Here is a 25,334-nt window from a genome sequence, read left to right as displayed (position 1 = left end):
GTGATTCAGATGTTGATATTGTAGATCTGCATTTAGTCGCACTTTGAGGCTTTCTGATAATTTGCAACATAGAATTAATTTCAGAGTTAGAGTTGCACAGAGGTGAGCAACCTCCATTACTCAAGGATCAACTGGATGAAGAATGCTTTTCAACAAGCCAGACAAAAATAGTTGAGAGTAGGATATAAGCATATATATATAAAAATAACTCAAAAAAATCAGATCCACATACACATATTAATGTTGTACAGGAGAGAAAAGCCAGTAACCTTTATCAGTGTGGTCAAACAAAAAGGAACATTTAAGCAAAAATGATACTGGAAAAATATTATGTGTCCCAGAGTGAGGTGTCAAGATGTTTGAGATCCAGAAAACCACATGAAAGCAGTACTTAAAATGCTGTCTCAATGTAGTCTTCCACACTTAATGTGTATCAGCTGTTCCAGAGTCAATCTGCAGATTAATCACTTGCTAACATGTATCAATAACTTTAACTGCCCCTATAGAATATAGTCCCTAGATTCTGGAAGAAAGTTTATCTAAGCAGCATTCCCAAAATAGAGTGGTTTACTTTTAATTTGCATTTCAACATTATAACAATAATATTTACTTTAAGAATTTAATCTTAATTTTAAGAATTTCTATTTCTTTTCATATCTGTGACATCTCCTTGTGTTCCCACTTTATCTGAGGTTAAATTATTCTGCCTCTTTGGTAGGTTCTTTATTAGTACAAGTTAAAGCAGCTGAAGAAGTGTTACCAGTAAGAGCTTAAATTTATTTAGTAGTACAAATTAAATGTTCCAATAAAGCTTTGCAATTGTTGCTTTGTCACACCAGCAGAAGGGATACGATCATCATGAAAAAATGGAAACTGCTTTCAGCATTAGCAGGAAGATGCATGTAGTTCAAATTATCTGTGATAGTTTGCTCCAGAAAAGGGAAACTCAGATAACTTTTTTTTTTTTTTTTTAATTGTGTGGAATCATAATGTCAGAAAGGAGAAAACACAGTTATATAGAGGGAACCACATGAATTAGAGAAGTAAAACTATTTACTGTTACTTTGTCAGCCAGTAGTCCAGGATATTTTATTTTACATCTCAGTGTGAAAGCATTAGATCACCACAGTCTGAAAATGGAAGTGTGATTTAGTGATCTATTGAACACTGAATGATGCAGAATTTCTCCACTGTTATTGCCCTTAAAGAAATTTGTTAGTTTGTCCATTATGAATATTTTCTGTGCTCACACATTATGTATTCTTTATTAATACAGTGTAACGTATATTGGTGTAATGCTCTGCACTTACTGTTTCCTGCTGTCTGAGCGTCCCAAAGCATTAACTAAACACTGACCCTCGCAACATATCTTGTAATCTGAATAAGCATTGCAATTTCAAATAGACAAACAGATACTCAGAAAATGTGAGTGATTCATTCTGAATTATGTAGCAAATGCTACAGGTGAAGAAAAATCTGTTATTCACACACGTGAAGCCTATTCAAACATTGTATTCCTTGTGTCCTTTGGGATTGGGGATTGTTGAATGAAGAACTCTTGGAATATGTTTAATGACACCATCATTCCCATATCTCAGCACCTTATTTTCCTGTTAGATTCCATAACAAGTTGTCCAGTTGTATAGATTTTATATTTTGTTGTATATATTTATTTCGTATGTATATCGCAGTACAGACTCTGAATTTTAGTTAATAATACAGCACCTTGCTTATGATCTTAAAGATCACACAGATTTCATATAACTTAATTTCCCCCTGCTTATCTTCCCAAACATTTGTAAACAGCTATGTTCTAAAAATATTACCTTTAAAAGTTCTCAGCATCACAGCAATGTCTTGCAGCAGAGGCTGGTATTTTTTTCTTTTTTTTGTGGATTTTTTTTTTAAACCCTTAAAAAGTCTTCCTGTGAACATGAATGTTCACACATACACATTGTGTGACTCACTTCCCCTGTTGTGCCTCTATTTTCCCTCAACTTGAAGCCTTCAGCTAACACATTCTTAAAAGAGTACCATCATTTCTCTCCTGTAACAAAGCTCATATGACAACTAGACTTGGTCTGTCCACTGTCACTAATGCCATTAGTTCCTAAAAATCAGTCTCCAGACTAGATTGGGGACCATCTTTCCTACCTTTAATTGTGTAAAATGTAGGCTCATGTAAAATTAAAATTGTGTAAGCTTTAGGTAACTTACCATTTTAATCAAGGGAAAAAATGTATTCTGACTTTGAATCTAGTTCAACAGATATATACAGAGAAGGGAGGAGGAATTACATTCCAGAAATGCTTTGGAATGCATGTTTTGCAGAGAGAGGGCAGTTTCCTAACTTCTGGGTGTTTAGATGGAAATAACATGAATCCCACTTTTAGTATTTCTCCCATGAATAAGAAGCTTTTAGTTATACCACTGTGTGCTTATTTTTATATCATAATAGAACAGAGAAAAACAGGATCACTCCATTAAAAATATTTTTTGTTATGATTATCTTTTAGTATTTCAGCAGTATTTTGCAGTGTTCCTACTATGCAGTTTTCCATTTACACTAAAATTATTTCTGCTTACTTCATGTTCTTTTCTTACAGCTTGCACTCACTATGGAATTAAACATATTTGGATGATACATACTAAAAAGAAAGCATCTTTATTTTGGTTTTGTGCAATAATTTCTTGTTCAATATATGTTTTTTTGTCTCCCCTATAATTTTGTGCAATTTATCTTATCACATGCTGTATTTGATACTCAGTTTTATTCTTCATTTTTGGACCTTATTTTCTCCATTCTAACCTCATAATTTTGAAGTAATTAGAAAGCCGAGTAGAGTGAGGCTCACTGATACACTGCAGAGCTGTCAATGTAGTTGAATGTTTATTGCATGTTAGATGTATCAACATTTAAAATGCAAAGTACTAGATATTTTCTGGTGGGAGTATTAGCGTGCTTATAGACAAGCAACACACTTCTGTAGGCTGAAAGAATTGTGAAAGAAAAGTGCCAGAAGACTATCCATAACTAAAACTTCATTCTTTATCCAGATCAACAGAATACTATATATTTTCATTTAGTCTGAAAGTTTCTCTAAAACATAAATTCAGATTTTGAGTAATACTCCTAATAGCTCTCCCTTTTAAAATATTTTTCATACCTGTGCTTTGTGTTATTTTGTAGATTAAAAATCCAGTACGTATTCATACAAGTGGATGAATGTAGCTTCGGATTCTACTTCTCAGTATACCATGCAAAAAGTTAAATATACACAAATAGATTTAAACCTTTAATGTTTTGAAGGAACTGCATGTGAAAAAAGTGTTATACCTGATTCTGCAAAGGCACTGATATTAGCTCTTATGTTGCACACTGAAGATTGAATTAGAATAATGTTATAAAGCATATCTTGCAATAGAACTGTGTGGTGAAGAACTGGATAAAATGTTTTTAGTTTATATAAGTTTATTCCATTTCCAAGTTCCGTTGAATAAATGTGATGCTATTTTTGAGCTAAAAATGATAAATAGGTCAATACAGTTGTTTCCAGGTAAAATATTTTCTGTTTCTTATTGTCTTTTTCTAATTTTATACTGATCTAATGTATATAGTTAGTATATTTAGATGTTATATCTATGTAATTATTTTTTAGTTTAAGAAAAGAACAACAAATTCTTTAATTTCAGTTGTTTTTAATTTGAAGTGGCCTAACCACAAGACATATTTCTGTTCATGTAGAATAGAGCTGGGAAAGAGATCATCATGCTCACTACTCTGAAGTTAATTGTGTCTCACTCTCCTTCTAAGAGGTCCATGGGGACACATTCTAATGCAGGCCAAGTGGACACATGATGTGGAGAAATCTTGTAAATGGCACAGGTGCATCTGAAATAAAAATCCGGTCCATTTTTAAGTTTTACAAAATTGGTGGATTAATTTATAGTCAATAGCTTTCCCATTTTTTTAATCAAAAAAAGATCCAAGAATAAATTCCTTTTTTTACTAAATGGTTGGGAAAATAAAATAAGATGTTAAAGGACTAAAAATATGGTAGAAACATGGTAGCTATTGTGAGATTTGACTTCTGGGGAGGATTTAATTTTTTTTTTTTCTAAAGTGATTGTCATTGCCTGAACCCTGACTGAATTTTTCTGTTCTTACTATCCTGTGCTGCAATTTACTTATATGCCTACCAACAGTGCCACTTGGCAATACTTGTGTTAATTTTTTGTTTCTTTTCTTAATTAAAATAGTGTACTAGGTTTTAGGTGGATATCATTATTTACCGAGGAGCACAACCTCTTCATGACAGCAAACAGGATTTGAAATAGAGATTAGCACTGAGAAATTTCATGGTCTCCTCTGGTAAAGTTATGATAAATTACAACTCGAGAAATTATATCTGCTAAAGTTTAGTATCTTAGTCTCTGTCTAAATAACTATAAAAATAGACAGGGAATCTATCTAGAAATATCCAGATCACCACAGATTTGTAGACTAAACATAGGTGTGCATCAAATTGCATTGATTCCATTTGAAGTAACACAAATTATCAAATTACTATATATTTTCTGAGCTTAAAAAATTACTTAGTTATCATGCTGGTGTTAAACAAATACGTATGTAATACAATAGCTAAGTAGCCTTGACAGGCTTGTGTTAGTGAACAATATGTCATACTTAACCTGCACACATTTCTAAATCCATATTTAGCTCTAGGTTAGTGTAAAAAAAGTGTGTGAGTACATGTGACACCTACATGGAACATGAATGCTGACAGAACACAGATAGACTTTAATGTTTTTTTTTCATCATCAGAATTGCTGGAGCCTTTAGTGCTCTTTCCCAATCTATGATTTAGATCTACCCCGTGGATAAGTCTTTGTATTTAAAAATTGTATTTTATCATGTAACTGATAGAGATTTTTCTTGCAATTTATCACATTCATATTTTAAAAAGCCCAAAACAAAAAACACCCCCCCTCAAACTTCAGTGTTATTAGGGTTTAAGTTTTTACACACAATCTTCTAGCAATTAAGTTAATTAAACTAGCAATTAAGTTTATAATACAGTGCAGTGGCCAGGAACTATTAGTGATTTCTAAAAATAAACAAGTTTTCCCACTGTAGTGTTAATGACAAATAAGAAAACAATCTTTGATTAAAGCAAATTAGGAAATTACTTCTGGGGGATGTTTTTGTGGTTTGGTTTGGTTTTGTGGTTTGTTTGTTTGGGGTTTTTTTTTTTGTTTTGTTTTGTTTTGGGTTTTTTTGTTTGTTTGTTTTTTGTTTTTCTTTTAATTGTGCAAGCTTCAGGCATAGTACTTTCAAGGAAGTACTGTCGCTTAATTTTTTTCTAGATAAATTCCAGTTACTACTTTTCAGAAGAAAACATAGAAAAGGAACCCTACCTGCCAAATATACAGTGCAAATTCTGTAGCTCATGTATCTGCAAACTTACCTTTATTGGTACATGAAAAATATATAGTGTGTCTTTGTTATATTTTGATTTAATTGTTAAGATTTGCTTACTTCCTTAGAATGCTGAATTTGACTGCTTGTACTTGCACAGGGTTTGTGAGTGTGAAGCTGCCCTGGAATCAGCCCTAAGAATGTTGCAGCAGTTCTACCTGGATCTCGAAAAGTTCCTTGCTTGGCTTACAGAAGCTGAAACAACTGCAAATGTCCTGCAGGATGCTACACACAAAGAAAAGATACTGGAGGATGCCAAAACAGTTCAGGAGCTCATGAAACAGTGGCAGGTAAGTCAAGTGCATCAGTTTGGAGACATGTCAGGTATCTATAGCGGTGGGTATTTTTCCAGTGTGCAACTACTCAACAAAACTGAAACCGTTTTGCAAAAGAGAACTAGTTCTACTACTAACCTTTAAGTGTTGCTTTGGAAACTGTTGCAGGTATTTAATATGAGTCACATCATAATTCTCTCTGACATCTTTCAGCATATAACACATTTGAAAAAGTGTCTTGAGATACAGCTTTAAAATGTACAGAAAGGAAGCTTTGATGAAATGGGCGTTTAGAGTTTTTGGGTTTTTTTTATCACATAAAAATTAATTAATCTACCAAGCTACAGTCTTGAATTGAGCACTTGACAGGCATGAGAGTTTATTAAGCATTTCTGATATTCATAGAAGTTCTTTAAATTTCATCAAGTTTATTCTCTGTAGTTTAACTGAATTAGTTTTCCTTCATTACTTTCAAATATGTGAAAAATGTTAATTTGGTATTTGATTGTTGTCAACATGCTCTGATATGATAATAATAAGAGATAATGATTAAAATTTTCATAGTTAGTTGCTGGATAGTTTTCAGACAGTTGTTTTCCTCTGGAAAGAAAAAAAATCTTTAAAAAGATGGTGTTGTATTAGGTGTTCCAGAGGATCTTGAGGAGAAGGAAAAATATTTAATTGAGATGGTGCTGTTGAAATATGTTGTTATCTGTTCATTGCACTTTCTTCACTACAGTTATTAGGAAGAATACACATATGTCAGTGTGAGGTCTTAGATTTCTTAAATATGAAATTGCTTGGCTGTTTGGAAGGCAGGGCCTTTTCTTCTAATATTTCTTGATAGTACATGACTTTCATGTTAACAGAAAGTTCAAAACTGGAAATTCCAGGCACCTGAAGGCTCTATGCCTTAACTGATCTATGTAAAACATATTGTGAAAAAATTTAGTTATAAGTGATTGTGTTGAGTAAGTACATTGGAGGGAAATACTGCTACCTTCTTCTGACGCTACTGTATTAATACATGTTTTTAACTATTTGACTGAACTGCTGCTAAATTCCATTATATTATACTCTGAAATCTACAGTTGTTGCACTGGACAAAATGAAGCCTGAACCACATTTTTATTAGTGAACTGTCTTTATGATAATTTGATTTTATAGTAACATACCTTAAGTCTTCATGTATTTCTGAATTCAGTTTCATGGTCTTGGAGAGCAGGTTTGAATGGAAGATAGTTCTAGATTGAGTTGTTCATTTTCACTATAGGCTATCTTTTTATATTCTCCAGATTATGTTTTTTTGGTTGTAATGGTGCTAAAACAACTGAATTACTGAGTATTTGCAGAAGTTATTTTTAGTGTGATCATCAAAAAATTGATTATTTGGCAAACTAGAGATACCTAAAAATTTAGGTCAAATGCTTCATTTTTAAGTGCGATGGAGGTCTGTAGACCTGGTAATCTTTTCAACTAGTATCTTTGGGTTTTTTAATTTCCACATAAGAACCATCCAGAGCAATAGAAGAAAGGAAAAATAAATGCATACAAATCCTTCCCTCCATAAAAAATTAATGAAGTACATAAAAATATCCATCCTGTGAACAATTGCTTTGAACTGTCAACTTTCTTCTAAAGATTTTTCTGCACTTCAGCTGAGATGTAAGATTAAATTTTCAATTCTTCTTTCTAGGTTTTTTGGTATTTAAAGACCAGATCTTCTAAGGCAGGAATGGTAAAAACTGTTGTAAAGTCTATTTATTTCACTTCCAAAAAGCAAATTTCAATTTTTTCATGAAACTTGTCTCTACAAGAGAAATTATTTTTACATCTTAAGAAGATACTTTAGTATGCAGAGGCAAAAAAGTGGTTTTGCTCCCACAAAATTGTCTTTGTTCTCAAAAGATTCATACATACCTGTCCACCAACACCACAATAATTTTAGACTTTAGTTAGAGTTGACAATTGCAGGAGGAAGTATTTTGATAGTGAGGTTTGTTGTGGGCTTTTTTCATTTGCATCTGCATTCTGATCTGTCTCTGTGCAGATTCATTTGGTTTTCTTCCTGGGCCTATCACTGTTTGTCTCTGCCTCTTAATACCATTTTTAAGCCTCCAAAAGAAATCTCTTAACAAGCACAAGTAGATTTTCAAATGCCCTTCTCCTGAATGGAGTCTGATGGATGTCTTTCTAAAAGCTGGTAGAACTGTCTTTTTTTTTTTTTTTTTTTTTTTAATCCCCTCGAGTAGAAGAAAAGTTCCTTATTTCTGCTGGAATAAGGAAAGTTCTGTTTAAGTAAACAAAAAGGGGATTTTTTTTTTATACATTTTTTGGAAATCTTTCCCATAGGATCCTATTCTCTTTCCCATAGGATCCTTTATGCTTTTATTATTCAGGATTAGTTTTCCAATTGACTTTTTTCCAGTTTACTTTTTTTGCAGTTGACATTTTTTTTCCACATGAAGTTATATTTTTTTTTCTCTCATCAGCGAGGGTCAATCCAGGTCCTAGAAAGTAAAACAAAATGGTAGTTTCTGATTAAAGATCACTGTCTCACAAGTCTTTTGTAAGAAACTTCAACTACCTAGGTTTATAAAGTTCATAGAAGCTCTGGTTAAATATGATACATGGACATAGATTTGCAGTCTCTGTCATGTTCTTTATGCCGTTGCATGGACTTGGATAATGTGAAAATAGTCATTAGGAGTCCTGAAATGTTACAATTCTGGTTTAATCTGCTCTTTTTAGGCAATAGGTATAAAGAAGTGTTTTGATAAAAAATTCTCTACACAAACAATGAAAACGCTAAATTCCTGAGTTCAGTAGTAGTTTTATCTCCTTGTTGCTAAAAATGTTTATCTTGCCTTTAGTGATCCAGCAATTTTCTGCTTTACACTCTCAAGCTTTGATTTATTTTTTTAAACAACTAGGAAAATAATGTCTTGCCGTGCGGAAAGTGTTTTATATAGCAGAAGTTGCTTGTCTAGGAAAATCTCACATTTTTAGGTGTTTCTTTTCCACGTTCAGAAAGCATTAGCTCAAACGTCAATGAGAAAGATTAATCTTCCCCTAGTACTTAGCAGTTCATTCAGTAGTAGAAGGGTGAGACTTACATAACTGCACAGTCTAATTACCTGATGATGTAATTATATTAAACTGTTGTATTATAAACACAGTGTTTGTTTATATAAGCGCATATTTGCATGCATAATTTGTTTGAACTGACAGCAATGTAGTAGTTGAGGTGATTCACAACAAATACTTTCTGGAGAATTTTCAAGGATACAAACCAGTTACTCCAAGGAGCTATGTAATTATGTGCTGCCTTTTATTGTCTAGTTGAAATACATCATGTGCCCCCATGAGGCCTGGTTTGATAAGTCACCGTATGAGGGAGATGAAAATAATTAATTTTACTTTCTGCTTTAGTACTTACAGTGATATGAACTCTCAACTGTGTTAATTACTCCTCTGGTTTGTCTTTTTAGCAATAATTGTATGTGACATTTTATACAGTTTATGTAATATTAGATATCATTTTGAAGCTAGTGTGGATTTATCCTGTTATTTTATGAATGCAATCATTTACTATTAAGTCTATAGATGAATTTAATCACAGGGGGGTTTTCAGTGAAATTTGACAGAGTACTGCATGTGACACCTAGTTAAACAATAACCGGAGAATGTCTTATACTATATATATGAGTTACCAAAAGTATCTGAAGTAATCTATGATGACTGATGAATTATTAGTAGTGTAGACTGACTAAAAGTATGACAGCATATCGTAAACGAAGCAAAGTTAATAACTTTGGCATGGAATACATAGAAACTTTATTTTTATTACCACCTTCATGCTCATTTTGCCTATAACCTAAGTAGTTTTCCATCAGATGCAAGAGTTTTGCTGCTAATAATATGAAAAATATGCAGTGCTTTAAGTTATACCTAAGAATGCATAGTATGGGCAATACCCACATGTTCTCACAGTGTTGTTTTTATCTAAAACAAGGGACGTGAACAGCAGGCAAGGCACTATTGTCTCTTCCCTATCAATACTTCAGAGGTACTCACCTATTTTTGAGGTGTCCAAGCAGCTGTTTTCTCAATAGTAGGAAGGTGAGGTAGATACATGTTCCTGACTCTTCTTGATTATTTAGCCGTATAGATTCTTTGAGAGAATAAAATTCTTTTCAACTTTATTTCAAACATAATTTACATATAAATGCCCAGCACAGTTAATTTTGTGACATGATATATGGATTAGATGATGAACCTAACAGGGAAGAGAGAAAGTATCTGTAACATCCTTTCTCAGTTCAGTTGTCTTTATTAAAAAATATTTAATAGTAATTAATTATTTAGTGCTTCCAGTCTCTGTTATGAAACACTTTCTCACTTCTGCTTGGAATAATTGTCTGAAAGTTTTAAAAATCAAATATAATCTTCTTCCCTCACCTATTTTTTTAGAAGTTTAATCCTCTAGATCTACCTTTTATACCAACCTGTTACGAATTCTGAAATAAAACCTGGTCCATAGTACCTGAAATGGAATAACTGTCAGAGCCATCTTACTCCACTGAGTAATAGAAGAGATATTCCAAAATCTAACTTTAACACAAGAGCTATTATAGTCTAATCTGAGACAGGGCAAGATATTATCTCTGAGTGAGAAGTTACCATATGGGTTTTGTAAAATATTGGATAATACCACTTTTAAAAAACCTGGTCAGGAATTTTTCAGTATTGTGATTGGTGGTCATGAGGAAAGGGAACAATATTTGTTGTTAACAGCAAGTACTAAACTGACCCAAAAAAACCTCTGTGAACCTACCCTTTCAGTTTTGGCAGGCATGGAATTTCTGACTCGAGAGAAAACTCCCTCATGGCCAGTGACTGTATCATGGCTATGGCACACACTTTCAACCATTCCAGTTGAGACCAAATGCTTGAATCTGAATGTATTCTGTCAGAGATAAGTGCCTGCTCACCCAGATAATACTAGGAAAAGTTTTTCTTCATCTTTCCTGGACTGATTTAATTTTGTCCTTAAACTCTATTCTGGCATATTTGTGAAAAAAAAAAAAAAACAAAAAAAAAAAAAAAAAAAAAAAAAACAAAAAAAAACAGCAAACAGCACCCTGGGGTTCATTAGGCAAATTGTTGCCAGCAGATTGACAGTAGTGACCCTTCCCCTGTGCTTATCACTGGTGAAATTCATCTGGAGAGCTGAGTCCAGGGCTGGGCTCCTCAGTACAAGAGGCATGGTCTTACTGGAGCATGTCCAGAGGCTGAGAGAGCTGGCACTGTATAGTCTGGAGAAGAGAAGGCTCAGGAGGATCTTACCCAGGTGTGTAAATACCTGACAGGGAATGTGTAAAGAAGATGGAGCCAGGCTCATCTCAGTAGTGCTCAGTGACAGGACAAGAAGCAGTGGGCACAAACTGAAATACAGGAGGTTCCAGGTTAGCATAAGAAAAAGAAAAAACCCAACACTGTGAGGATGGTCAAATCATGAAACAGGCTGTCCAGAGAGGTTGTGGCATCTCCATTACTGGAGATTTTCAAACCCTGGCTGGACATGGTGAGCAGGGGGGTTGGGTTGGATTATTTCCAGAGGTGCCTTCCTGCCTTTACTGTTCGTTGGTCATATAGTCAATCATTCTGTAGCCTAACTAATTTTTACTTAAATATACAAATGAAAAAGCTTTAATAAGAGAAGTTAAGAAACTGAAAACTTGTTTCCTATTTCTTCAGAAAATTTCATAAGCATCTCCCAGGAGTTCCTGAGAAATGTGTTTAAGTGAGTGAGGAGGAAAAGTGGATAGGAAAAAGAAAAAGATGAAGTGAGGAGAAGGGACTACAGAGAATAAAAATAATTCTGTATTTTAGAATTACTCTTATTAGTGGAAACTGATGGGAAGATTGAAATGTGAAAGCTAAAGGTAAGTGATGAAAGTAGTACAAATATTTTTCAGAGTACCATAAATTAAAATTGGGGTTTCCTTCCTTATGCACAGAATTGAAATCTGCAACCTTTGGCCTCCAAGTGTTTTTTGTTTTTGTTTTTTTTTTTTTTTCTCTTATTCTATTACTCTGAGCCTAAAATAAAGATTTCTTCAAAGGTTGTAATCCAAACATGAATGGTGACTTGCTTGAAATATTTATTTTTTAATTGGGATTTACCTTGGTAGCGTATTATCAGATTGATTCTTTTGTGCAAGCAGGCTGTGAACTGTTAGCACAGTTCTGGATTGAGACCTCCTACAGGCTATTGTCCTTCTGATTAGGTCTATTCACACTGAGTTCCTAGTTTTCTGGTAAGATCATACATTTTGGTAGCAGAATAGTGTTTTGTGTTGATACCTATATTTTTAATTGAATGCATTGGGGAGGGTGGTGTAAGAAGTACTTTAGAACATGAAAAGGTGGCTTCTAGTAACTCTGAAAATATATTAGTGTATCCTGCATATAAAGATGCCTGAAGAGCAGGACAAAGATGGTATCTATGTTCAGTCAGGTTCTGTGGGGTATTTTTATTTTATGAACCATAGATAAACATGATAGATGCAACAATACAGTTGTTTGTTTGGCACAAACGGCCAAAGACACTTTCTAACAGTTTAATGTCATACCATTAAACTACATTATGATTAAAGTGCTGCTATAGAAGGCACGAAGTTAAGGACATTGTTGATTAAAAGAGTAAATACAGCCCTATAAAAATGAGTAAAACTGGTGGCATCAATGAGACTTCTTATGCACATAGATATAAATGTGTATTTGTATTTGAAGCTTAAAGTCTTAAAAGACATGCAAATAAGTAACCCTCTCAAATGCATTCTAAGGATCAAATCTGAAAATAAATTCAGTTATGTTTGCTTATGTTTGTTTTGTACCACTGTAGTTTGCCATCTGGATTGGGTTTGCTGTTTGTGGTTTATTTTTCCTTCTCAGAGAACTAACGGTTTTATTAAAAACCTCCTTAACAGCCCAGCATGTGGTCAAGCAGTATCTTACAATACTGAAACACTAATATTACTGCTATCTTTTGAGACTGTGATTTTGGTCCATTCAAATAGCAGTGGCAATTTGAGTGTCACTTCCATATGATGATGTGCTTTGATATAGGTAAGGATAGGAAAAAGCAGGAGGCTTTCAGTGCAGGGAGGAATACAGAAGAGAAGAGAAGCTGGGAAGTGGAGCAGCTGGGTAGAGCCAAGTTACTGCATAGTGCTACGTTAGTGGAAAGCTGAATACTTTCACAGGGTGGTTTAAATGCTGATTCTCAATGGAGAAGTCAATGCCACAGCTGTTCTTCTTAGTGGCTATCAAAAAGAAGTGGTCAGGAAATTAGCAGATACATAGATGTTGCTACTTTTTGTCAAACATTTTGTTTCAGTTAGTTTAGTTTGGATAATCCGTATCATAAAAACCGAAAATGTATTGATGCTGCTTTTTATCTAGGAGTGTTTACATTAATGATGTATTCTGCTTCTGTCATTCCTGTTTATGAATTTTGAACAAACCCCTAATCAATGGTAATTTTCTTTTAGAAGTTAAAAGGCTTGTTTTATTAAGTGATCTCATACTTCATACTAGAGTGAATTGTAAGTATTCGTAAAACTTACTCTCAGGAAAATAACTCTCAATTGTCGGAAATCTCACATATAAAGTGAGTGTTTGCAAAGAAGAAGAAAGATAAATGTCTTCATTTAATTTCTCACTTGCACGTGTTCTCATAATCAAGGTAGAAGAAAAATCCCATTTGTCAAATGTCCTAAATAACATAGTATATGCTACCTTGCCTGACTTATTTTTTTCCTCTTTAAAAGTTTATTGAGCACACCAGAAAGATGGTCCTAAGTTTTCCCTTGCAGACCAGCAATCATACCCTACCAGCTTTAAACGCAGATTTTTCAAAGAGATTGGATGGGAAAATCTAAGTGTGAGGTTTTGTTTTATTAAGTAAGATTATTAGAGGGGAGCATGGAAAACCACAAATAGAAATGGGATAGAATGGACAAGATGGTTTGCTGAACAGTTTCCTGAATAAGTTCCAATTCCTATGTTTTCTCCTGACCTTATGATTTCTCTAGAATGCTCCATCCTTGTTTGCATAGGCTTTTCTGAAACAGAATCTTCCACATCCAAAGTGGATGGATGGGCTATCTCTTAATCTTCCTAAGCATATGCCATGTTTCACTGTAGTCCATCAACCTGTACTGATAGGGATGAGATTGAGTGGTTACCAAAACTTTGAAGACTTCTGACATTTGATTTTCCTGGGATCATCCGTATTTACTGGTACAGTCTAATCTGCCATTTAGTTTTTCCATTTACTTTGTATGGTTTATAGCAGTTTTATTTGAAAGTGAATAATCAATAAAAACTGTTCGCAAAACCCCAATGGTAGTTTTTACTATATTCTTCTGATGAGTTTGAAAGGGTATCTGTACCTTTTGCAATTATATCTCATACCAGACTGTTCAAAACACATGGCTGAAGCACACATATTTTTTTGTTAGTGAGACCAGATGTGTATTTTCCCAAGGCAGGTAAAAAGAAAAATGCTTGTATTGTGATTATTAATATGTTAATATAAAAAAGATAAATTATATAGTGTGTAACTGAGGAAAAATATTAATTGTGGCTTAGGGCAGATATCTTCCTGAATATATAAGAAGGCAATGACCTACAAAGAATACAAATAAGGAATAAAATGAAATTATACATGCTTTTCAGAGACAAATTCTACTTGTTTCTGAAAGGTTTGGGGACTATACTGAGAAAAAGAGTTGTCTTCTAAGAAATGCTTCAGGCTTTTCCTTTTCATGAGTATATAGCTGCCATAGCACATGTTTTCTGCTTGTGAATTTACATGTTTTCACAATGCTAGCTATTCTGTATTATGCACTGTGCAGCAGTTGTATACTGTAGCATAGCAAATCCCACTACCTAAACTGGCAGCATGTTTGGCAATAACTTTGTCTATACTACCACCAAGTGAGTGCCCCATTTCATTTTCTATCAGAAGTTTAGGCTCGCTTCCTTTCTTTCAGGTGCTGACAAGAATTTTAATCTTTTTTGTCAGTACAAAGTTCTGCATGTGCATTTGTCCTTCCATGCCACATTTTTGAGTCTTTTGTTTTCATTGGATACCATTTCATTTTGTGTGTTTTCTCTTGGATTCCTGATTTCAGTTTCTTTATGGACACCACATGAACTGCCATTTATCCCTCATATGAAATGAAAGATTTTTTAATTATTATTAGAGTGCTTAGTAGTACAGAAGTATTACCTCAGTCTGTTTTGTAATGATTCCAGCGGGTTCATAATCTGTTATCATTGAAAATATTAGGAACTTTCTGGAGGAGGACATTTGTCCTCCTTTGTGGCAGTGCTGTAATTACATTAGGAGATTCTAAACTGATGTTCAGGCTTTTTCTTTTGGGGAAAAATGCATGTTGTTTGGAAATTCTGGAAAGGCAGCCTGAAATTATGGTTACTTATCATAGTTTTGCTACATTTCGTGTCAGTAAAGGTAACTAGATTTGGGCTTGTCTTCTCTGAAATTGTTAGTATAACAACTGCATTTTCAGAGGTTGAATATTGTAACAAAAATATATAGCTACTTAAATGTACATTAATACTGCTTCTAGTGTTTATAATTTCTATTTTTGTGCTATGAATTTTCTGTTTTTATGTATAATTTTCTGTGTATGGGAATCATCTGATGTTATGATATCTACCAAGTATCCTAAAATAGCACTATTGAGCTGCTTTGTATGAGATTGAATTACATTATTTAGAGCGTATGACACTGATAATCAGATGTAGGCTCACATAAATTCTATTGTATAGGTTCTTCTGCTATATATATTATATTTTTATATATCCTATTATCCTTCATATCTATTCTCATCTGATTTTAGGATTACACAGTTTCAGATAACCTGTTCACCTGGTGGGCTATATATTTTTTTCAAATAACCTTGTCACCTGTGGATGTTCTTTAGGTGAAATTAGGAATGTCCTTAAACACTGGTAGAAGCAGCCACAAGCTCTGCTGTTTGTATCCAGTTATAGGTTATTTATGGAGCAATCAGATTATAGAAATACAGTAATGACATCTCTTCTGCCTTTAAATTTTTTTAGAGTCCATGTAACCAGTCTGTTGTATATCTGCCACCTGTAATACTGTAGGTGATAGGGTGGAAGAGTCAGCCTGTCACCTATTTTTAGGTGTCAATGGTGTGAGCATGAGCTGTGTTTAAATTCCCACTAAGTCAGTGGACTCAAGAAAGCTATTCAGCTGGCCAAATGTAGTTATCCCATAGTCTTCATCTCACTAGCAATGCAAAAGCAGCTCATGTTTGTACCTTCTCACACCATGAAGAAATATCCAAGAGGTGTTTCTGAACTTGAGTTACTGAAGGAGTTCATGCCACCCAGCTCAGTTTGGTTGCAATACCTGTTCTTCCTAGTTCTGCACAGACAATGGTGAGAGAAACACTTACAGAAGGCAGTTTAGCAAAGTTGAGCTGGGGATATTTGCCTTCTGGAGAAACATATGTCTCTCCTCTGATTTAGAGAGAACAGAGGATGAGTAAATAACTAACCAGCTACACTAGGTGCCTAAACTTGGTGTGATTATACATACATAAAATATATGTGTGTGTGCGTGTGCGCGCGCTCTCTCTCATGTTAATGGCGCTTGGGTTTTGATTGTCTTTTACCTAAAACAGATTAAAAAGCTTATAGTTTCACACAGGTCCTACCACAGTATTGTCGTGGTTTAGGCCTGGTTGGCAGCCAACCACAATGCAGCAGCTCTCTCTCCCTTCCCCTCCAGCAATGAGAAGGGACAGAGAGCCAGGCTTGGGATTCGAGATAGGACTGGGATGGGGAAAAATTTCCCCTTTATGATCACGAGCAAGAGGCAGACTTGTTAGGGGAAGAAAAAAAACCCATACATTTATTACAGACACTAACACATAACAGAGTAGGACAGTGAGAAGCATTGCCGCATCTTGAGAACACCTTCCCCCCACCCCCCCCCTTCTTCCTGGGCTCAGCTCAGCTCCTGATATCTCTACCTTCATCTTAGAAGTCTCTATAGCTTATAGAGCTTGATTGAGAGATCTTTATCAAACAAAAAGATCCTGTGTCAGGTTACACTGATAATTTGTTGTGAAATAACTGAATTAACCCTCAAAAAGGATTATGCAACTTTTTTTTTTTTTTTTTTTTAATGCCAGATTTTTAATATCTGGTATCTGAATCAGATATTACAGCTTTTGAGGGGAACATGACCAATGGAGCAAATATGAAAGTTAACTAGTAACAAAGCAAATTAAAGATATAAATTATATCCTCTCCAGAAACACCATACATTTTCTACTATATTAAACCTACTTAATTTTAATTTTTACCTCAATCTGCTGAGTTGGACAAAATTTTAATGACTGTTTTTCTGAAACTATTTCATAGTCCAGCAAAAAAGAATAGCAAGATGCACTTCCTAGAAAACTAAGTAAAAAAAAAAAAAACAACCAAAAAAAAAACCACAAAAGATTGAGTTACTAAATTTCATTGCTGAACTTCAAAGGTCTTTTGCTGGAGAAAGCATACAATTGTCCTGCTATTCTTTGTACTGTTTATATTAAAGTGTATTTCACTGATCTATAAATAAAGTGGCAGACCCTTTCTTCCCATAAACTGGAAAGCTGCCAGATCAAAGCTATGAAATAAACCTGTTCTCACTTACATTACACCTATTACAGACACAACAGTGTTTTAACCTCAACAGATCATCTCTGCTTTTTAACTGTGGTATTGTAAATCCGTACTTCATGAATAAGACTTGCAAAGTGTTTAAATCCCAGCTGGTTGATTTGCTTTAAAAAAAAAACCCAAACTAACCATTTTATTTTAGCTTTCAGTTTGTGGGACATGGAATCCTATGGAGGTTTAGCACTGCCTGAAGAATAATGCCAAGAAATGTTATTTCTGGAATGGGAGTTAGTGCATGACAGCTTGTTATTTCACTATCTTGTGTTTCCTGTTAGATATCAAACCTACACATTTTACACCCAGGTGTTGCTGGGCTGTATGCTGGCTCAGGTGAAAAGAGGATCATTAACCAGTTTTAATCCAGGTCTGTGATCAGGGCATGAAAGAAGAAATGATGCATGTTGTCTGTAGAGCAAACTTCCAGATACAGTCATACTTCCACAACTATGAATTCCTTATAATAAACCTAATCCTATGAGACTTAAGTCCTGTTGATAGCAAAAGGAATTTTACAGATCGTCAACGGCTATTATATCTGGCTCAGTATAGAGACTACATCCAAGTGTTGGGGTAAGATGGAGGAAAGGGAGAGGAAGCTATGGTGTGGGGTTTTTTTTCTTTTTTTTTTGGTTGGTTGTTTGGGTTTTTTTGTATTTCGTTTTGGAGGTTGGTTTACTTAATTTGATTGATTTTTTTTTTTTTTAATATATTTTTCCTATGATCTTTACAACACAAGACTGGAGATTGGCTTTTTCCATACTAGATAGGGGCAGATATTTAGAATAAAATATACTAATCTGGATCAGATTTGCTTAAGTTGAAATGTATTTTTAATTCTGAATTTCTTTGTTCTGTTGTAGTTTTTGCTTTTTCATTGTTACATAATTTTCACTGTATGTCTGAGTACTTGGAAACAAATAGAGACAAGCTGGGCCTGACAAGTAGAAAAAATTATTTTATCAGTTTAGTTAAAAAACTTGGTAGAAATCTGTCTTTATTAACATGCTGTTTTGCTTATGATTTCTCTGTTTTCATTATGGCTTATAGCACTGTAAATTAATTTAACATGAAAGGATAAAAATGTTGCTTTTGAAATATTTCTCATTAAATTATGAAAAAAATATTACAATAAATAATAGAAAAGAATGCCTCTGGTAGAAGCCTCTGTTTACTCAATTATTGCTGTACCAAGAGTGAATTATTGCAGAGTTAACTCGGAGGCAATATGATTGCAGTTACATTACATAAACCAGATGAGCTCAAAACTTCAAAAAGCACAAAAAACAAAGCACAATCTGGATCCTTTGAAAGTTAAATCTCTATATTTCTGTGAGAGGCTTGGGCAAGACAGTTGGCTGGAACTGAAACCACTCACATCTCAAGCATTGTGGTAATTAAGTGAAAAGCAAATGTGGTTAATTTCAGTGATACTGGATGGACCAGCTAGGGGTGCTGGCAGTTTGCAGTCAGGATGTGCTACATACATGGTGCAGGATGTCTGTAAGCACAGTGGAGTATTTTACCTTGAATCTATACAGTGTCTGGTTAGGTAGAAAATAATTGTCTAAGTTACCAGAGAATGCTGATATTATTGTCAGCCTTAGGAAAATACCTGTCATTTTGCATCACCTGACGAGAGCATCTTTTGTTTTATTTTGGTCTTCATATGGCCAGTACAGTGTATTTTCTATGTAGCTCTTTGCTGCCGGGGGTGCTAACATTCCTTCTGCTTCAGGTGGTATCTCAGTTCCATCCCTCTGCAATCATCTGATTTTGGAGCAGTCCAGGCTTGAAGTGATTTTATTCCTCTGTACTTTCTCTGTTTAGACCTTAAATTAATGTAAAGAGATGTTAGACCATACAGGATATTTCAGGCAGGAACTGGCCCTGAAATTATGGCTGTTTCTGTCTTACCTATAGGGGAATAAAATGAAAGAACACAAAATATTTAAAACCATTGATAGTCAGATACCTTGGAAATTAACACAACCTTAGTTAATTACTGTAATGGTAAACACTCATTTGATACTTAATTTTATGTAAGGGATACTCTTTGAAAATATTCGAAAAAAAAAGTAGCGATAAAATACACAAGGCATAGAAATGCAATAAAATACAATACAGAGTAGCTTTAGTGATAATATTATGTTTTGTTTTGGTTTGTTTTTTTTTTTTTTTTCCCCTGAGTTGTTATTAGAGATTTCTGGTCATCATTTTCAAATCAGGAAGGTGCCTTGGAAATGTTGATTTACAAATAAATAAAAGAACCAAGAAATTGTTATTTTCCAGGGCATTTCGAGGTGATTCAGTAGTCTTGTGATATCTTAATTTTCTTTTGCAAGACATGTAGAATTTTTACCTTCTCTGGCATTTTAGATATATTAAACAGGCATCATTTATAAAGCATTTATATCATCTAGATATTTATATAGATATCTAGATAGCTATAGCTATAATCTAGAAAATTTATACTAAACATATTATTATGTTAGGTTAAGATGATCCTTGGTTCTGTGAACTAATGAAGTCAGAGATTTTTAAAAAAATTTTTAGATACTTAGTGTGCCAGGGATATAGATATGTAGAATAATTTTTATAAACTATACTTACACTTAGTGTGTGTGTGTTTACACATATATATATGTATGTATGTCTGCACGTGTGTAATCTCCTGTACGTTCAGTTTTATAATAGAGTATTTGCATTTGGCTGTCAGTCTCCAGAACATATTCTTGGATACACTTCTAGGATAGTATTTATAATACAGTGCTGACACTGAGTAAGCTGACTTCAAGAACAGACCTATTAGAAGCTAAAACCATCACTTCTTCTGGAATGTTGTTGATGATATTTACAGTCTTGAAGATGAAGTGTTTGCAATTTTTTCAAAATGTTGGGTTCAGTTGTGCCTTCCTACAGGCCTGAAGGAATTATTGGTCCATGCCTGAGAATGGTATGAAAATACACTGTGCCACAGATGCTACTGGGAGACCTTGCACGGTCTCCAGAATTTGCAAGCACAGTGCTCCCATGGCACTTCTTTCCCACTGTCTTGTAAGAAGTGTTAGTGTAGCAGTTTATGTTTTGGGTTATTCCCAGTCCTTTTGGGTTTGGGTGTTTTGGGAAATGAGCGAAGTCGAAGAGAAAAATGTGTGTTTTCCCAAAAGATTGCCCTTCTTGCTGACTTAATCCTGGACGACCAAACAAATAATGTGTTTATGGCTGGCTATATTCAACATCTTATTTTCTGAAAACAGATGTTTGAAATGGCATTATATTTAGGAAATCTTACTTTAAGAGCCATACACATTCACTTGCACAAAAAAGAAGGAATTCTATTTGCCTTCTGTATCAAACCAAGTGATGCTGCCTTTGTTAAGAATAATAAATATCGTTAATAAATTGCTTCAGCATGTTCTATAAAGCAAAATTGTTTGCTAGAATTGTTATATACTTTAAATAAATTATTTTGAGATGATCATAATTATCTCATGGAATATTAATGAACAGAGAGGGGCTAAATTTAAACAATTCTCTTTTCATCACCCTTTTCAGGCACAGAGAAATACTCTGCTATTTTAAGTTATTTTGCGCTACCTTATGATAATTGATATAAAAGAACTGAAAAAGTCTTATTTTTTCCTCTTATTTTTTATCTTTCTTCCTTAAATTTTGTCCTATCAGTTGGACCACTCAAAGTAAAAATTCTGAGAAACAAATTTCCAAAGCTTGTTTGGTATTAGTAATATGCTGAAGAAGGTGTAGATATTATCAGAGTATCTTAGTCCTATAAAAGCAAACCAGTGCATACATAGGGATATGTATGTTTGTTATAAATTTGTGATACAAGTAGCTGATATTACTCTTTATTTTCTGTATAGTTGTTTTGCTGCTGGTAGTACATTATCATCTGGAGGGATAGGGGGAATATCTGTGATATTCTTGTTAGCATAGGTAATAGATGCAGCAGTGTTGAAAAAAAAAAAAAAAAAGTGAAACATCTAGGTATGTATGAGACTCTAAGGTCATAAAAATAAAATTGTCCTTTCAAATGAAAAATATATTACTTTGCTTAAAGGTTGGACGATTTCAAGCTCCAGCCTTCGATTACAGAATGCACCCAGGTCAGATTCTGTTTAGCTACAGTGGGTATAACCACAGATACACTTGTTTGTTAGTGGGGTTGGTTTGCAAACACAGTGCTCTTGACAGTTTACCCTAAGCTGTACTTCTGACAATTCTGTTGTTATGAAATGCTTAGCACTTAATGTTCTGTAAAGAAGCCATACTTCTGTTTTGCTCTATATGTTCTTCAGTAGTTTTGAAGAAAACCCCTGTTAGGACTGGGGTTCTTTGGGCTTATGCTAAACTGTTGCTTGTGCTAAATGAATTTGGCAGTTCTGAAATTGGATTTTTTTTAATGCATTTTACATTACGTTCCAAGCCATCATACTGATTAATTATATTACCATTTTAAAGAATATACTTGGGCTGCCAGGTGAGGAGGGGAAACAGAACAAATTGATATTCCATAACCTCTAAAGCAGTCTTCTGACATTACTGAGATGAAGTGGAGCTTTCCGCAGAACTGGTGCCCAGGCTTGAACCAGATGTCAGCAGTTATTTTAATGTTAATAATAGGCTTGCAACATTGATAGAACCAAGGAAATCAAGAGTTACAAAATCCTCCTTGCTGTCTGGAAGGTGTTTCAGTGTTTCATATCATAGTGATGTTGCTGTCCCAAATCTGTGAATTACAGAGCTAGTGATAGTCTTAATTGTTTGGATCATTACTGATTTTGCAGTCAAACAAGACTTTACCATGGTTGACTGTTTTCCTCTGAATTTAGAGATGCAATTAGATTAAGGGCTTTTTTGTGCTGTTCCAGCTGAAGGTGAAGAGGGGTAATTATGATATATTTGTCATTAATACAGCAGGAAAATTTTTAGAAGAAGATGAAGAGCAAGAACAGTAACAATATCATAACTTCTTTTTTAAGCAGTGAGGAAATCTTTTCTAATGAAAATCATATTTGCATGGGATGGCTGCATGTGGTCAAAGTGAGCTGTTCAACATGATCCCTAATGCTTTTTTATGCTAGATTTTCCTAGTTAACTCAAGATTTTAATTTTTTTTTATATACAATTAACATACTAGTGTTTTATGGTTTCAGCTAATCAGATAAAATATCAGAAGATTAACTGCTAGAACACGAATCAAAATTAGGCAATAGAGAATTACCATTACCTTAGGAAATTTATTCTAAAAGCATGTAAAGCTCATTGGCTTTGATACCAAGGTTAAATGAGTATAAAGATTGAGATTTTGACTTCTCCACACTTAATAAGATTGCATTCCATCCCAAAAAGTATCAGTTAGGGCTAGTTTTAGAGCTGGTTGACTTTCTTTGATAGGAATAGATCTTTTAAAAATGAAAATTTTTCGGAGCAAATAATCAATTTTAATGTAATTTTAACAGGAACATGTTGAATCATTTTGGCTTTCTTGTTTATTCATAGTGATTTGTTTTTAGGAAATAAGTTATTACTTTTTGATGTGCATATTAGAGTGAAATATAATTTCCTGACATATATACAGTATATTAATATTCTGTTTTATGATTTTGTGATGTTATCAAAATAAAAGATGGCACCGTTCTGAGTCATAACTGTCTCCCTCAATCAGTGTGATACTGTACTTCCAAGGTTTCAATAATTCAGTATTCAGACATTCAGAAGTCTTATTCAGAGAGCAGGAGTTGTCTTGAAAGCCCCAGAATATGCTTTAAATGAAAGGAAGAAGTCACAACGGACTGAATAGTGTTCAATATCTTATTATTTATGTGTTTTTCCAAAAGTTACAGAGAACTAAGGGGGAGTGAAGCAGATGAATGAAGATGGAATAAACAAAAGTTAACTCGGGCCAGATAAAAGCAGGGGAAATGAGAAGGGTGGTTGGAGATGCAAATAAATAAATAAAGTATCCCCACCTATCTCTAGCAGTTAATCTCTGTGTAATAACTGAAAAGGCAATGTCTTTTGTGCTGAATCTGTCTGAAAAGAAGGATGTGAAAAACAGCATACATCAGCTGTGCTTTTCTGAACTTAAAATAGGTTTGTATGTGTACATATAGAAATCGGCATGAATTCTTATGTAAAGTTCTAAACCTGTCTTTAACTTAGCAATAATACAACAGCTACTTTTTTAGTCACATTTCAATTTAAATCACTTTTGCATAGCAAAGTACTGAGCATAACTAGAATCAACATGAACGGCAATGTGCAATTGTATCAATAAGCTCCATCTCTAGAGTTGCCAGTGTGTGAGTTGTCTTCAATAGGAACACATTTTTGCATCATATAAACATCACTCAAACTAATCCTCATTCCAGAACACAAATTCTAGTTTTTACGTGCACGGTAGTACAGTAAGTAACTAGACAATTCAAAATTGTATATTTGAAATTATAAAGAAACCTTGCCTACTATTTTTCTGGATTTCCAGTATATTTCTTCAGGTTGATAGCTGCGAGCAATATCACTAGGTGCTTTTTTGCTCACTTCTGAATTCCAAAGCAGAGACAGCAATAAGCAGAACTTCTTTTAAAAGTGTCTTTTAGCAATCCTTTATGTGTATACCAGTCGTGTGTACCTATCATCATTCTGAAACTTCTGCATTATAAACCATTGGGGAAACGTGACTGTTAAGTGTAATTCTATCAGACCGGGTAGAAAAAAGCCATGAAATTTAACCGTGAGAAGTAGTATTTTTTCACCTTGAACTGAAAGTAAAGATATTACCTAAAGAGTGTGATCCTGCTCCAAGCTGTTCTAATATGCTTTTTGGCCTCAATGACTTGTCACTCATTTACTGTTTCTTAATTTAATTTAGACTCTTCATGAATCTCTTCTGTGTTTACACTGTCAGATTTGAAACTGGTGCTATAAAATTGGTGCTATAAGACATAGTTTTTTCATGTGTCTGATCAATTCTTCTTTGATTTGCTTCTGTGTTTGCTACACTTTTGCAGGAAAAGAAAGGAAAGGAAAGGAAAGATTGAGGAATTTTAATTTCTCTTCCCAAAGGGACACTGCATGTCTTCAGCAGTTGGCAAAATGATGCAAGGTGGTTTTGGTCTCACATCCACCAAGCCCTTTCTGACTTTCCACAATTCAGCACTAGGACCTTGTGGTGTGATATTCTTTGCTGATTGGACTGGAATTACAGAATATACCCACAGTAGAAGCAAATGTTATTCTGTAATGTTGTTATAATGAATACCATTGAAATGAAGAAAGAGTTGGCACTTCCTGTGAAGGATAACTAACACAGAGGCTATTGGAAACCTATATCTCTTTACAACAAGTAGATATTAATTAATGTTGTATCACAGTGGAATTTCTATTGAGCTATTTATTATACATACATTAGAGTGAAGTAAAGTTTTTTCGGTTAATGTCATTGCAGTCAATTATCAACAAATTAATAATGATTAGCCATCTTTTGGAATATCTTTATGATGAGATACTTCCTCTGGTTTATCAAACTGTAATAACATCACCACAGGAGAGATTTTAACACATACGTTCTTTGCTGTTTTGAGCTAGCATACATATTCTTCTATCAAAATAACTTATTAATGTTATATTAAAGTTTCCATTTTGATAGTACAAGTCTATTTGCTTTATTTATGTTTATTTCTATGTAGAAGAGTTGATAGAATGTCTAAAAGTTGTCAAGACAATATCAACTGATTTCCAGGAGAAGAAAAAAAAGGAAC

General features: G+C 34.0%; 1 protein-coding gene across 19 annotated transcripts in view; it reads left to right on the top strand.

Moving 5' to 3' along the window:
• Positions 1 to 25,334, top strand: part of DMD (dystrophin) — a 1,076,492-nt gene that overhangs the window by 815,246 nt on the left and 235,912 nt on the right. For all 19 annotated transcript variants that reach the window (XM_042788288.1, XM_042788292.1, XM_042788293.1 and 16 more), the window contains one exon: positions 5,580 to 5,769. In XM_042788288.1, coding sequence (XP_042644222.1) covers positions 5,580 to 5,769 — 190 coding nt within the window. The remainder of the gene's footprint in view (positions 1 to 5,579; positions 5,770 to 25,334) is intronic.

This window comes from Tyto alba, unplaced genomic scaffold (assembly GCF_018691265.1).
Source record: "Tyto alba isolate M040663 unplaced genomic scaffold, T.alba_DEE_v4.0 Super-Scaffold_14, whole genome shotgun sequence".
Taxonomy (NCBI): Eukaryota; Metazoa; Chordata; class Aves; order Strigiformes; family Tytonidae; genus Tyto; species Tyto alba.
This window is presented reverse-complemented; position numbering and strand designations above follow the sequence as displayed.